We start from the raw sequence: 15,890 nt of genomic DNA, 5'->3' as shown, positions 1-15,890 counted from the left end.
AAATTAAGAAAAAATTATTTAACGTTGCTAATGATTAGAACTCTTTAACGAATGAAAGAATACAGTTTTTTTTATAAAGAAAACTAATAGTCTGTACTTCGGATACGAAAGATATGATGTGTTATTTTTTTATTCCGTTTTAATTTTTAGAATATTGTATAGTATTCATAAAATACTATATATTTACAATATTACGTAGCTAGTTTTCCGAACAACATATTGTTTCTCAACATATTCTCAAGCTTTTAAATTATTTCAGAAAATATTGAAAACATCCGTTTTTTTATTTTAATATAATAATTAATTTAATATATAATAACTCAGTAACTGTCCATTATTTAGCTTTGAAGCTATTATATCTTTTATTTAGCAGGTCACAAGCTACGACATATGATAAAAGCCAACCAATTTTACCGAAATCCAGTTTTGATAAGGATTAAATAGTAAACTTGTAATAGAATAAATAAATTTCTGCTGCAAAATAAAACATATAGTAAATATGAAAAATCTGCAAATAGATACGTGCTACATTCGGATTGCAGAAACAGTCAGTTGAGATATGAATTAAAAAAATATATAAATTAAATTTTGTCAAGTTTTTAAAATAATTTTATTAATTGGAATACATATAGTTACATGCAAATTTGAAGAATAAAGATTTTGATTTTTATAGTACATATGAAAAAATAAAATAATAGTTTGCATTTGAATAATTGCAACGTAATTAAAATGTCAGTCATTCTTTATATTACATAATTTTTACAGAGCGTACTTTTCTTTTACAATTATAAAATAAAGTTTAAATGAAATTACAAGAAAGTCTAAACATTTGTGTGTATAAAATATTAATTTACGTTCGATCTCCATTTAAAATAAATTACTTCCATTATAAATATAAATGTCATTCTTAGGAAAACAATTTAATGCGTTACTTTATTGCAGGTTAGTAAACTTATATATAATTCCGTCGAAACTTAATTACCTTAATAAAACTAGCTCGTTCTCTCATATAATTTGTATATTAGGAAAATCAATCGAAAGAAAGCACATGTTTTCTTCATGTATGTTTCAGTTATTTATGCATAACCATTGAAAGCTTTGTACAAATTATGTTAATAGTATATTTATTGTTGGCAAATGTTTGATTGTTACATAATCAAACTAATTAAACATCACATTTCATCAAATCAAAGAAACATTCTCATTTAACATAATTAAAACAGAATATATAATATATAATATTGTATAATATAAATATAATATATAGTATATATCAAACGATCATTTATTTGGATTGACGTTATTGAAGAATAAAATTATAGCCAGAATCACAAAAAATTTCTATCTTTATACAAAAATATGTAGATATTATGACTGTAAATAGTAAAAAAAATTTATATGTAATAAGCAGTTTGTGACATTATTTTTAAAACTTATTATATGTATATGTGTGGTGTTTTGAAATTTTAGCGATATTATGTAATATATTTTAAGATGTTTTGATATTTTTAGATATTTTTAGCAATTAAATTCTTATATTATAAAATGTCCAAATTACAGTAATTTTTAAAGAAGATTGTTAAAGTAAATGAGTCAATCAGATTATTTTACGTATTCGAACATAACAGCGAAACGTCCCATAATAACAAAAATATTTTCTAACAATAATTTAATTCTCGATATTCTAATTTTAATTCTCAATATTCTAATTTTGCATCTACATTAAAAAATTAATTGTGACAATTAATTTATTAATATACATTCGATAATTAATATGTGGTAATAATAATGTTAACACATATTTTGTTAAAAGAAATTAACATTATAATAGAACTGCATATACCTAAGAGTCTAAGTATTATAAGCATCTGTCAGAATATCATATATATTTCATAAATAAAACCATTTTTAAAAATGTACAAATCAGTATTATTAAATTTAATTATGGTTATAATTAAAAAATTATTTTTAATTTTTAATAATAATTAATTAATATAAATTTTAAATAAATTTATTAATTTATTATAAAACATTTTTATTTCTTGATCTTATTTTTCTTCTATGACAATTTTATACATATAATTATTTTGACAGTTTTAGTTGTAGCGTTCGAAAAATTTTTATGTAACTTAATTTCTGGTAGAATATATCGTAATATTAAAATAAAATAATAATAATATAATAATATAATATATAATTATATAATATAATGTAATATGTAATTAAATATAAAATATATAATATATTATTATTATTATTATTATTACTATTGTTATGGTATTATTATTAATATATTATTTTACACGAATTAACGTTATATATGTATATACATAAATTAATTAATATTAAAAATAAATATTCTTGTTTAAAATTTTGTTTTGCTATGACGTAACGTGTTAGAACGTTTAAAAATTATAATAGCAACGAAAATTTAGTATCATATTTTTTATCTGTAAATGAAATAAGTCTGACATTAAGTGATGTATAAATAATTACAATCTCTAACATTTTTTATATGAAGAGTGTTTGTGTATGTATATGTTTGTGCAGAAAAAAGTTACTTTCCACAAAGTTACTTTATTTTACGTGTATAATTTTTACTATATATTCGCTTAATCTACGATTAATTTCACGGAATAAAAATCCGTCGTTAAAATTATGCCTTTTAATAATAAAAAATAGTTTAAGAAAGATGTCTTTTAAAATATTAACCAAAGATTTTCGTCAAAATAGTCTTAAATCTATTGTCGTATTATAATCATTTCGATCGTCCAGACATGATAATTTTTTTATATTTATATGTAGGAATTCTTTATAAACAAATATATATATGTATGTACATTGTTTGTTAAATTTCAATTATTGATTAAGAATTACCTTCTATACAAAAGATGTTTCTATAAACCCATAGAATTAAAAATATCTTTTACATTCTGAGATTTTATATGGTCATTTATTTAACGATACAAGATTGAAGCAAATTAATATTTGTTCGCTGCAAAATCTCAGAACTACTAATTTATCTCATCCATCCAACAACAAGGCTCGAACCAGATATACATATCATCGGTGTATCTCATTTCGAATTCTTTCAACCAATTATTATCCGCACGCTTATATTCATTCCAGGACGGTGGACGTGATATTCCTCTACTTTGAACATATTCAAAAACAAGTGTTGCTAGTTTTTCTAATGCGCAAATTTGGCAAGTACAAATTTTCCCTATTTCATCTTTACACCATTTTATCAAATCATTCAAAAGTGATTTCTCATCCAAGTATGTCAATGCGTTAAATGATTGATTTGAATAATTTATTTTTCTGTCATATTTGTAATTTTTAAGCCCTATAGCACAAGCTTTCTCTGTTTCACTCGATACCTTTTTTTGTGAAATTCCATAATTTTTAGCAATGTCGCTGATGTAGAAACGTTCTCCTAAAGCTTCTCTTACTGCTGCCTCGACTTTTGGTTTTTCTTTATAAAATTCGTTTTTATATCTCACATTTATTATTTTTTTACGTAAATCTAAGTAATTGACTTCATGTTTTATTGCTGCTTTCCTTTCAGATAACTCATTTTTTAAAACTTCTTTTGCAGCTGTTTCGAGTGTATCACTTAAGTCGAGATGTGCCGCAATTTCTGCTCTCATTGTATGTCTATCCATTTCTATAATTTTCGATATTTTCGTTATTCTCGTTATTATTGTATACGTAGTACAACTTACAAAGAAAAGCAAAAAACAGAGAAATAAATACATATAAATATGTACTGAATGAAAGTTGCATCATTGCAAGATTGCGAAATTATTTTTGCGATTTTCATCCTCCTAAGTTTTAAGCTACTGTGTTTGTATAATATGTAATTTATATATAAAGGTACTTATAAAAGTTATTATATGTATTTAAATCAGGGTTTGACTAAGTAGGCCCAACCCAATAAAACCCACCGGGTTTTATTGAGTTAAACCAACTTTAAAAAACTTACTTAAAAACCCATTTATAAAACCCATCCAAAAATGCTAAAAATTTAATAATATTATAAATGAAGTATTTAATATTAATTAATTTTTATTTAATTTTTCTTATTTATTAATGTAATAGAAGGTCTATTACATTAATAAATAAAAAAAATTAAATAAAAATTAATTTATAATAAGGAATTGTGCCAATTAAATAGCCAATTTTCTTAATCATTAGCGAATTATAAAAAATAAAATTAAAAAAATTAAAAAACCCAACAAAATCCCAAAAAACTCAATAAAACCCAAAAAACCCAATAAACCCCAAAAAACCCGGTTTAAAAAAAAACCCACTGGGCTGGGCTTTTTAAAAAAAAACCCGGGTTTTTTCAAACCCTGATTTAAATATAAAAGTTCAATAATAATAAAAATTATCTATTAAATAATAATGAATTACACTGCATTTTGCATTATTTAAATGCTATAGTAAAAGGTTCTTTACAAAATTTTAAAAAAGGAAGAGAATTAGAATAGTGTACTTACAAAATAAACGATAATAAAAAGCAAATATGTTTAGATAAACTTTTCCTCGCAGCGAGAGAAATGGATGTAACGGATGTCTTTTCTTATGTCTTTTCTTGTATACAAACGATGACTGAAGCACAATATCAGATATCGACTGAATTCAAGGTTCTCAGTATTATATTCGAAAAAAAAATAAATTTAACTAGAAGAGTAAACGTCGCGCTATATGACACATATTTTTTTTTCTATTATTATAAAGAAATGTATCCCTTCTTCTGCTTATTTGGCATTGCATCGGCGCTCGGTTCCTACTCAATAGTAATGCGTTAACTTTTTGATCAAATATTTCATTTAAATGTAGATTTTAAAAATAAAATAATTTTATTGTTGACATTTACACGTAAACTTGTTTCATAACTTTATCATATGTCAAATGCGTGTAGATATAAGTATTAATAAGTTATAACTGTGATTCAGAGTAATTTTTATTTAAAAAAGTTTAATTTTGTTATAATTTGAGTTAAATGACTTATATATTTATCACAACTGTGATTCAGAGTAATCTCTATTTTAAAAAATGTTTATATTTTGTTATAATTTGAATTAACAAAGTTGTTTTATAATTGTTTTGTTCTACAATATTTTCTAGAATTAATATGAAAAAATTTTTATGAATTTTAAAAGATTGACTTTATTTTCCTTTTTTTTTTTATATTTGTATAAGAATATTTTAGTTTACTTTTGCTAATATAAGACAAATTATTTTAATTTTGTTGAATAAATACTTTTGATTTTGATTATTTCAAATTGTTTCTATAGTGTTACAACCGACCCGTAGTCGGGGGCGATTATAACATTTTCTCCCGTTTTCATTTTTGATTGATAATTTTGATTTTATTTATCACAAGGTTAAAATGTTATGATTTCCATAAAATGAAATGAATGTTAGCTTGGGGTATCAACAGTTTTTTTTTTACTGTATCAGTTTTTCCATAATCGAGTTCTAAAGTCAAATTGTTACTTTCGACCCCGTTCTACCCTAAGTACTAATATAAACAAGTTTTTACATTTTTTGTACAAATATATCAATATACTTTAACGATGTACCTACATTTTTTGGAAATTCAATTGTTAGTTATGGAGATATATTTATATTTTTCTAGGCGGATATTTTACTGCTTATTATCATGTCACTTTCAATAAAGAGCGCTATATTTAATTATGTTTATTTCAGATGCAATTGCGACATCGTATTTTTCATTCAATTAATTAAATTGGGGCGATTGACGTTGGGCAGCGACATTTATGATATTTGGCAGTGACTTTCATATTAAGCACTTGTTTGCATACAGTACTTCAGAGAAACATATGGCAAGTTTTATATTCAGATGTTGTTCATCACTTACGAATTACTTATATAGATATAAATATTAAAAATTTTCAAATTAATATTTTTTTAGAAGATATAATACACAGTATTATACACAGTAGTTACACAGTATTTTAGATTATTCGAATGCTAGTAAGAAGCTCTTTATAAAATGAAGAAAAGAGAATTAAAATGAATAAATAGTGTACTTACAAAATAAACTATAAGAAAATGCAGATATATTTAAATTAATTTTTTCTCTCATTTTTTTAAATTTCTAGTATTATATTGAGAAAATAAATAAATTTAACTAGAAGAGTCGCTAAGTGACACATATTAATTTTTTTATTTTTATGGAAATGTATCTTTTTTTTCACTTATTTGGCATTGAATCAGCGTTTACAATTAGTATATATACAATAATAATGCGTCAAAATTTCGATCAAATAATTCATTTAAAAGTTGAATTTAAAAATAAAAAATTATATTGTTAACATTCACGCTTAGAGAATTGTTACACGTAATTTCATAAATATCTAATCAAGTCAGTTAATAATCGTATCGATAATTTATATTTAACGTGTGCTAAAATTTCATTTCAAAATATTCTAGATAATACACACACACACACACATATATGTATGTATGTACATATGCGTACATATGTATGTTTAATATATTTTGAGATTTGTTGTTAATTATTTCATCAATAATATTTTATTGTCATGTATAAATATATTAACAATTTAAAATATTTTATGAGATATATTCTTGATTTACATATATATATTTATATATTATATTATATATTATATATACATATATGTATATTATTTATGTATGCATAAAGTAGTATTTCAAAAGATATTATTAGCATCGACAATCGACATTTCAGATATGTATTTAATTCGTTTTTTATATACTATCCTACGTTGCATCACAATATATAAATAGGAAATAGTTGCTTTACTTTAATCGAAACTAAAAAAAAGCGATTAATATCATTGAGACTCGTAAATACGACAATTTTACAAAGATAGTAAATGTTATATTTGTTAAAAATTTTTGTTATATGTATATCGTGCATATAAAATATTTTACTTGCACTAAGTGTCAGTGATTCAAAGAAAAATTGACCTAATCCCATTATACATATATCATGTTACATCTTGATCCTGTGCATATCTGTGAATAGTTAAAAAAAATTATATATAATATTCAATTTTCAATATTACTTTTAAAACTTATTATATATGTGTGGTGTCTAAAAACTTCATCGACATTATATATTTCATAAATATTTAAAAAATAAAAATTCTTATAAGTTATTAAAGTCACAGTAATTTTTAAAGAAAATTATTAAAATCATGTAGAATCAATCAGATTCCGAATACAATACATCGCATAGTAGCGAAAATATTTTCCCAACATCAAGTCCATTCTCGATATGCTTTAATTGTCTATTTATGTACATTAACAAATTAATTGTGAAAATTATTTTACTTATATACAAATCTAATACTTAATCTATGTTAATAATAAAATAGTAATAAAATTCTTATTAAAGAAATTAAAACATTACAATACTACATAAGCATCTAACTGTCAAAATATCACATATATATGTCACTAAGAACATCACATCTTTAAAAATGTATAAATCTTTAAATTTGATTATTCTTATTATTAAAAAATTATTTAATATAATTTTAATATAATTATTTAATATAATTTTTTAATTAATTAATTCATTCATTATAAGCATTTTTATATTTTGACTGTATAATTCCTCTATGACATACTTTATACGTGTAATTATTTTGACAGTTTGATTTGTGACGTTTTAAAAATTCGAATGTTAATATCTTGTACAATATATTATTATGTTATAATAATAATAAATATATGTAAAATGCAAGATATTAGAACTAAATGAAAAATTTTAGAACTACTTAGCAATTCAGAAGTGTCTTCTTAACATTGAACAATAGTAATTTACTACTCGATATTTCGATACCGACATGTTTCAAAAGACTCGAACGAGTTAGAAAATTCAATGTGGTGTCTCATTTCGAATTCTTTCAACCAGTTATTATCCGCTTGATTATGTTCATTCCATGTGGATGGATATGTCATATGTTTGTTAATTTTGACAACCTTGTAAACAAATGTTGACAGGTATTCCAAGACGCAAAGTTGGCAAGTACAAGATTGCGATGATACGCGTCTTTTCCAGTCTTTCATAGACTGCAAAAGTAATTCCTCTTGCAAGTATGTAAACAGCGAAGAATGATAATTTATTTTTCTGTCATATATGTAATTTTCAAACCCTAGATTACGGGCTATCATTATTTCAGAATCGAACTTACGTTCTCCTATTCCATAACGGCATGCAATGCTGGATTTTGAAGAACATGTTTTAAAAACTTGTGTTACAGCTGCATCGAATTTTATTTTTTCTTCATAAAACTGTTTCTTATTTTTCATATTCTTTATTTTTTCATTTAAATGACACAAATGAATATTATTATTTTTGGCTGCTTCCAATTTAGATCTCTTAAGTTCTAAAACTTCTATTGCAGTTACCTCGAGTTTACTACTTAATTTGAGGTATTTTTTAATTGCTGCTCTCATCCTACTTCTGCTATAGGAATTGTCCATTTTTATAATTTCAGTTATTTCCGTTATTAATATAACCTACGAAAAAAAAAGCGAAAAAGTAGAGAAATGTTGCTATTGTGTATTTAAAGGTTGCATTTTCGAAGATTGCAAAATTATTATCGCGATTTTTATTGCCGCCGTATTTTAATTCTTTGTGTTTGATTTTATGTACATACTTATATAAAAATTTAATAACATAATGAAAATTTTTTTGTAAATAACAAACAAATTACACAGTATATTTTGCATTATTTTAATGCACTATTAAGAAACGTTTTACAAAATTATAATAAAAAAAAATTAGAATAGATAGTGTACTTACAAAATAAACTATAATAAAACGCAAATATGTTCAAATAAACTCTTATTCTTCAGAAAGAAATGGATGTAACGTATGTCTTACTTTGATTGTATACAAAAGATGACTAAAGCACAAGATGTTGATTAAATTCAAGGTTCCCAGTATTATATTCTAGATAAATAAATTTAATTCGAAAAGTAAATGTCGCTAAGCGACACAAAATTTTTTCTTTATTTTTAAAGAAATGTATCCCTTTATTGCACATTAAATCGGCGCTCAGTTTCTGTACAATATAGTATTACGTCAATCTTTCGATGAAATAATTAATTTTAAGTTGATTTTAAAAGTAATAAAATATATTTTTGACATTTTTATGCATAAAATTGTTACACATAATTCTATAATTATCTAATACATCGAGTTATCTGACATTTGTATAGTTAATTTACATATACTGCAGTAATTTACATGTAACATGCAGTGTTATATTAATGTGCGCAAATTAAGGCTCGACATCAATTGTGAAACTAAGTAAGACGATTAAAATTATTGAAATACGATGATTTTAAAAAGTTTGTAAGCGTTATAATATTTGTAAAATATTCTTGTTTGTTATATGTATATTGTGCATATGAAAAATTTTAATTGTGCCATAAGTTTAAGTGGTTCAGAAAAATCGAAACGCTGTATTTAAATTAATCTCACCATATATCATGTTACATCTTGATCCTGCACACATCGATTTTATATAGTAATTACATATGTATATGAAAAAAGTGAAAATTTTGTAAATACATAGATACGTGTTATAAATATTTGTATTCCAAAAACATTCAATCAATTGTGATATGAATTAAAGAAAAAATAAATTAAATTTCGTCGAGTTTTATTAATTTCCTCAATTTAACATACATGCAAATATGAAAAATAGAAATTAAACTTTTATATTTTACTTAAGAAAGTAAAAGGAAATAATAAAATTGTTTGTATTTGAGAATTGCAACGCCTAATTACATATAATACCGCTCATTTTTTTATATTACGTAATATTTACTGAGGGACGTATTTTCCTTATATACAACTATAAAAAAAAGATATATTTGATTCTCTATTTAAGATAAATCAAGCTCTTCATAAATATAAATGTCATTTACAACAATTTAATGGCCATAATTTGTTGCAAGTTATTCAACTAATTATTTCATGGAACTTAATTATTTTATAGAAATAAGATCGTTCGCTCATATATAATATATGTATATATATATATATATACATATATTATATAATATATATATACATATATTATATATATAATAAGCACTTTTAATAGAACTGCATTTATAATATATTGACGTGACTTTTATTACTAAGCACATATATTGCACACTTAATACTGCATTTATACTGACAGCGTATTCTAATCAACAACTTGACGAAGTAAACTTAAATTTGATGAATCTCTAAAAACTTTATCGAAAAATTATCAATTAATTTTATATTTATTCATAAAATTTTCATTGTGTTAATTTTATCAAAATGTTTCACATATCTTATATTGTATAAAATGTACGATATTTGTTTCTCTTTTACATGTCTTATATATATATCGATATAATTATAATAATTGTCGCATTTGTTTTGTGTGATTAATTATGAAATTACTGATTGATAAAAAATGTCAAAAATTATATGTAGTAGGTATATCGGATTTTTAATATATATTTAATATATTTAATATATTTAAGACATAAACATTAATATTTAGATGTCTTTATTATTAAATATTATTAATATTTAATTAGTATATATTTAATGTAATAATTAATACTAATATTAGTGTCATATTTTACAATGATTTTTAATAATTAGTTTTATATTATTAATATGTTTATAATATAATATTATATTATTTTTCTATTTTGTTATAAAATAACAAAAATAATAATAATAAAAATCTAATGTAATAATAATTTTTATGCCAAAAATATGTATTTTTGTATCTTCTATATAAAATTCTTCTATATATTCTAAAATAAAGTCAATATTATTGAACATTTTATAATTAATAACAAATTAATTAAAAAAGATCGTCAAAAAGACTTTTATTCATTAATCTGTTAAAGTTCGCCATAAACATATTTCTTTTTTCAATTTAATTATGTTAAAAAATATATAAAAAAGCAAAAACCTATGAAAATTAAATTAATAATTAAATTTGTGAATTAAATTATTAATTAAATTTGTGAAAGAACATATGATGACACAATCAATCTCGGATATTGAACACAAGATAACAACACGTTCATTTGAGAATCAGATGAAATTTCTTGAAACTGTGTTTAGTTGATAGAAAGAATCGAGATAAAAATGACGTATCTAACTATGACACATCCACATTCAACAAATCAACAACTGCAAAGCCATATAACATACATAATTTTTTATATATTTCGGACAAATTTTTATATATTATGTTTAATCATTTACTGTATAATATCTCCTAAAATATTTTTAATTATCTTATTCTAATACTTTTATACACAAAATAATGAAAAATAATGATTTAGTTATAAAAATTTGTTTTAAAAATATGTTAAAATAGTGAATTCTATTTTTTATTATTTTGTATTACTTTTTTTTGTTGATAAAGATAAGAGAAACTGTTCGGTCATTAACATTCACATATTTTATTTATTTACACTCGGCCAAAAAAAACCGGTACACTTAAAAAGTAGTACAAAATTGTGAAAGTTAAAGAATTTATAACTCAGCTAATAATTATGATATCGAGGTGTTTAAAAAACGAAAATAAAGCTTGGAGTCGGCACTAAAAATTTCTCAAACTACAGACTTCAAGCTTCATTTTCGTTTTTCAAATATCTTGATATCATAATTATTAGCTGAGTTAAAAATTCTTGAATTTTCACAATTTTTTACTACTTTTTAAGTGTACCGGTTTTCTTTTGGCCGAGTGTATATATTTTAAGTTTATTTTATTTATCTTATCTTATCGAAATTGTAACAGCTATCTGAATCTACAATTGTAATGTTAAAATTATTCTTGCGTCGCTCTAACTAATGACCTTCGAATTTTTGCAACCTTCGCGATAATAATAACACTCACATAATCATCTACACTAATACATACATATAATGACTCGACGGTATTTTCATTAGAATTATTAATCATAAAATTTTTACAAATATCGATATTTTAATAAGATAATTACATATTTATTATATGTATTTATTTTTTGTTTTGCACTCTCTTTATAATAAATAATAATTATCAATACAATTTATTAAATTATCTAGCCTCGTTTATTTATTTTTTGACTGGAAAGATCGCATAAGATTGTGATAAGATCTGATAATATATATAATTCTTGGACTCAAAAATATTCTTTGACCACTGAGCACTATCGCAAACGTTTGAGATAAACAGCATGACAATAATTTTTTCGGTCGTTTCGGGTTTGACATTTTAGTCGACCAGAGTCTGTGTACTTGCCTAGTACATAAGAAAACGTAGAAAAAAAACGATCCCCGAGCGGTCACAAAACCCTTTAAAAATTGTGCTCTCTTTTGTTGCGCCTATATAATTTTTGTGTTTGGCTTTCATTAGCACGTTTCCTAAATTTCTGTATTTATAGATCAAAGTCTTTTTTCATTACATTATACGATAAAAATTCAAACAAAAAATAAAACTCTAGCGAATATAAAGAAATATTGCCACTATAGAGTACGTTTTAGTAATCGAAAATTATTTACTAATAATTTAATATGCCATGGATATGCAATAAACAAGTTAAATAAATAAATAATTGTCTCAAAATGTTATCCAAACTTGTTTAAGAATTTATGTTTGCTAGAGTTGCTATTGATTTTCTTTTTTATTTTTAGAAATATAATAATGTCACATGATAAACAACAATAGGTACGAATATATCGATATTCGAATTTAACGAGAAACATCCGTTTCCTGGTTTAAATAAATAGTTTAACATATAAATGTGGCAACATTCTATTTTGCAGTTTTGTATCAAAGTTCATAATATCACTTCATATGAAAAACTTCATTTATTATACAACACATTACATGCGTTTCTTGATAATTAAATGCAAAAGAGAGGGGGAACGGCAAGTACATATAAATATTCGTTTTTCAATTTACAGCTTAGTGATCTTGTCGAGATGAAGCTTGTATTAATTTAACGAAGCTCTCATAGCACATGTGATTCACGTTCGTTTACACCACGAAAAAGTCTTTCTATAAAATATGACAATCGATAATGTCACGTTTGAAAACACTAATAAAAATTCCAATTGTAACTCGCAACATTCAAGTGAATATGAATACATAGCAGCGTTCAAAAATGTATTTGATGGAAAATTATTTCCGAGCGATTTCGATATCTGGCCTGTACAAGAACAATCTACTTGGATAAGCAAAAATGTCGCCAAATTCTTTCCGAATACGCCGGAGTCTTTGCTAGACTTTATTCCAGCTTCTTTTCGTCAAGGCGATTGTGGTCGATCGCAAGAAAAGAAACCAGAATGGTTGGATATGGATAAATATCGCCGAGGACAAAAATTTGTGCGCGACCATTATATCTCGCTTTTAATCTCCAAAATATTGGGCATTATGCATATTTATTCTTTCAACGATGCTCTAAAGCCGATTATTATAAATGGGAACGCTCATACGCCATACTTGGGATTCAAAAGGTATCTGTTTCTTAATTTAGTGTGTCAAGATCAGTGTTTGCTGTTATCTAAATAAAATTATATAGATGATCATCTAGATGAAATTTTGGCGTTATCTTATCTTTATATAGATAATTAAAAAAATGTATTATCTATATCTGCATCTTAGATAAAAAAAAGTGTTATCTTTACTAAATTATCTAAAATAATATTCAGATAATTTGATTTAGAGTTTCATAGCACATGAAAATATTTTAAGTATAGTAGAACTTGAGCAGTAAACGATAAAAACTTATAAATAAAAAACTATGAATATATTTTTATATCTCTTTTATAATTTCTATTTTTTTTATTTTACATTACATTTTTATTTATTTACATTTTTTAACTGTTTACATAAGCGATTTTAAAAATAATATTATCTGGAAGTTATCTAGATGAATCGTCATATAATTTTATCTTTTATCTAGATACATTTAAAACAAAATCATCTTTATCTTATCTAATTGTAAGATGAATTTACATATTTTTATCTCATCTTTATCTAGCTAATTTTAAAATCATCTAAGCACAACACTGGTCAAGATTGATCAATGATACAGACACATAATTATAAAACTAGGCAAAGAATACTATAAACGCACCTTAATCGTCTACGAGACTCTGACGCGTAAATTATTCTTACTGCAACACATTCTCATAATTTTCAACACACAAAACTTATAATTTTAATTAACTTGCATAGAATATTATATAACGTTTGTAGACATTTCATTCTGTATAAACAACACGCTGATTAATAGATGCATTCTTTTAAATCGGTTTAATAACTTGCAAGGTATTTGTCGACTATACGGCGGTTTCTTAGTTGGTACAACGGAGAGCCTTGGATTAAAGGAACGCTAGCCTACAACGACATGCAATTTGCACGTAAAATGCATTTGATAATGAGAAAAAAATTGTGCGAGCTCGATAACGAGCAAATCGACAATGCCTCCAAAATCGCAAAACCGTGGTCCCCGGATCACGAAATACTTGCAAAAGATTTTGCCACGGCGTGTCCATTTGAGAAATCGGGACAACGTCCTTATATCTTATTCGAGAAATTGCCATATAGACCGAAAGGTGTAAATAACGCGGATATGGCAGGCATTCAGTGCAGCTTTGTAGCTTTATTTTTACTCTGTCCGCAAAGTATCGGAGTGCACGACGCGACTGATGAAGATTTAGAGGCTTTCTGCCATATGTGGAGATGCTATGGATATTGTCTCGGAATGGAAGACGAGTATGTAGTATATTCGTAAAATTTTTCCAATAGTTTTAGAAATGTCTTATATAATCCACATATGACTCTATATTATATAATTCATCAGGTACAATTTTTGCCGCGGTAGTCTCGAGGAAATAAAACAGCGTGTGCGAGATCTTTACCAATATTGGATACTGCCTAATCTTAAAGATGTTACACCCGAATGGGAGCATATGACGAGATGTGTTGTCGAACCAATGAATTTTTATCCTTTCATGTATATGCCTTATAAAATGATGACACTAATCTCTACAGATATACTAAATCTAAATATGTCGAATTTATATGCATCGCTCAGTTACTCGGAGTGGATGGCTTACAAAGTCTGGATGTGAGTAATGTTTACAATAACACACTTAATCTGTCGACCCGATAATTCTTTGAACATTTGATAACAATGTTTTCAACCTATTAATAGATCGCGAAATACATACATTTCTAAGCATTTTCATCATTTCAATATAATTTCAGATTTATATTACAATATGCTCTACGATTCTCCACTATACGAGCAATTATTAATAAAGTGGCATGCAAAATATTTAATACAGCGATGAATTATGATTCGGAGAAGCAAATAGAACTTCAAGAAAAATCAAGAAAGCAATTATCCTGAATTTTCCTGATATATTAATATAGTTTAAACATTTAAAGTGCGCATGATTATGTGTATTATAAATTGCAAATGTCCCAGTTTAATCGCATTTTTTTAGTTATATATATATATATATATATATATATATATATATATATATCGGATAACAATTTAAAGCTCTTTTTCTTTAAAAATATATATTTATTTTCTGAATTGAAAGATATGAAAATATATGTACATGCAAAATAAATAAATATATTATACATATATACTTTTTTTTTAAACATGCATACTTTTTTTTTTTCAACTATGTGTTTTCTTTACACCAATTGATTGGTTTTATTATTCTGTGCATAAAAGTATTACAGTAAGATTACCGAAAAGTGAATGTTTCACAAAATATTTTATATTTTATGTCAAAATACTGTAAACTTCAAGTCTCATAACTCGGAAAGTACTTA

The 15,890-nt window shown here is 24.4% G+C and overlaps 1 protein-coding gene across 1 annotated transcript; it reads left to right on the top strand.

Annotated features, from left to right (window-relative positions):
• The first annotated feature begins 12,990 nt into the window (after positions 1-12,990).
• Positions 12,991-15,591, top strand: LOC145945408 (uncharacterized). The gene is made up of 4 exons (XM_083054391.1): positions 12,991-13,546; positions 14,364-14,810; positions 14,899-15,165; positions 15,306-15,591. Exons 1-4 carry the CDS (start codon positions 13,098-13,100, stop codon positions 15,448-15,450), a joined length of 1,308 nt encoding a protein of 435 aa, XP_082910517.1. The 5' UTR covers positions 12,991-13,097; the 3' UTR covers positions 15,451-15,591.
• The last annotated feature ends 299 nt before the right edge of the window (positions 15,592-15,890 follow it).

Source organism: Prenolepis imparis, unplaced genomic scaffold (assembly GCF_030444845.1).
Source record: "Prenolepis imparis isolate NDT839.2.m4 unplaced genomic scaffold, iyPreImpa1.0 SCAF_14, whole genome shotgun sequence".
In the NCBI taxonomy this organism is placed as follows: domain Eukaryota; kingdom Metazoa; phylum Arthropoda; class Insecta; order Hymenoptera; family Formicidae; genus Prenolepis; species Prenolepis imparis.
This window is presented reverse-complemented; position numbering and strand designations above follow the sequence as displayed.

Coding starts and splice junctions, on each gene's coding strand:
- LOC145945408 (XM_083054391.1), top strand. CDS start 13,098: ATGACAATCGATAATGTCACGTTTGAAAACACTAATAAAAATTCCAAT. Junction 13,547..14,363: donor CCATACTTGGGATTCAAAAG/GTATCTGTTTCT, acceptor ATAACTTGCAAG/GTATTTGTCGACTATACGGC. Junction 15,166..15,305: donor ATGGCTTACAAAGTCTGGAT/GTGAGTAATGTT, acceptor ATATAATTTCAG/ATTTATATTACAATATGCTC.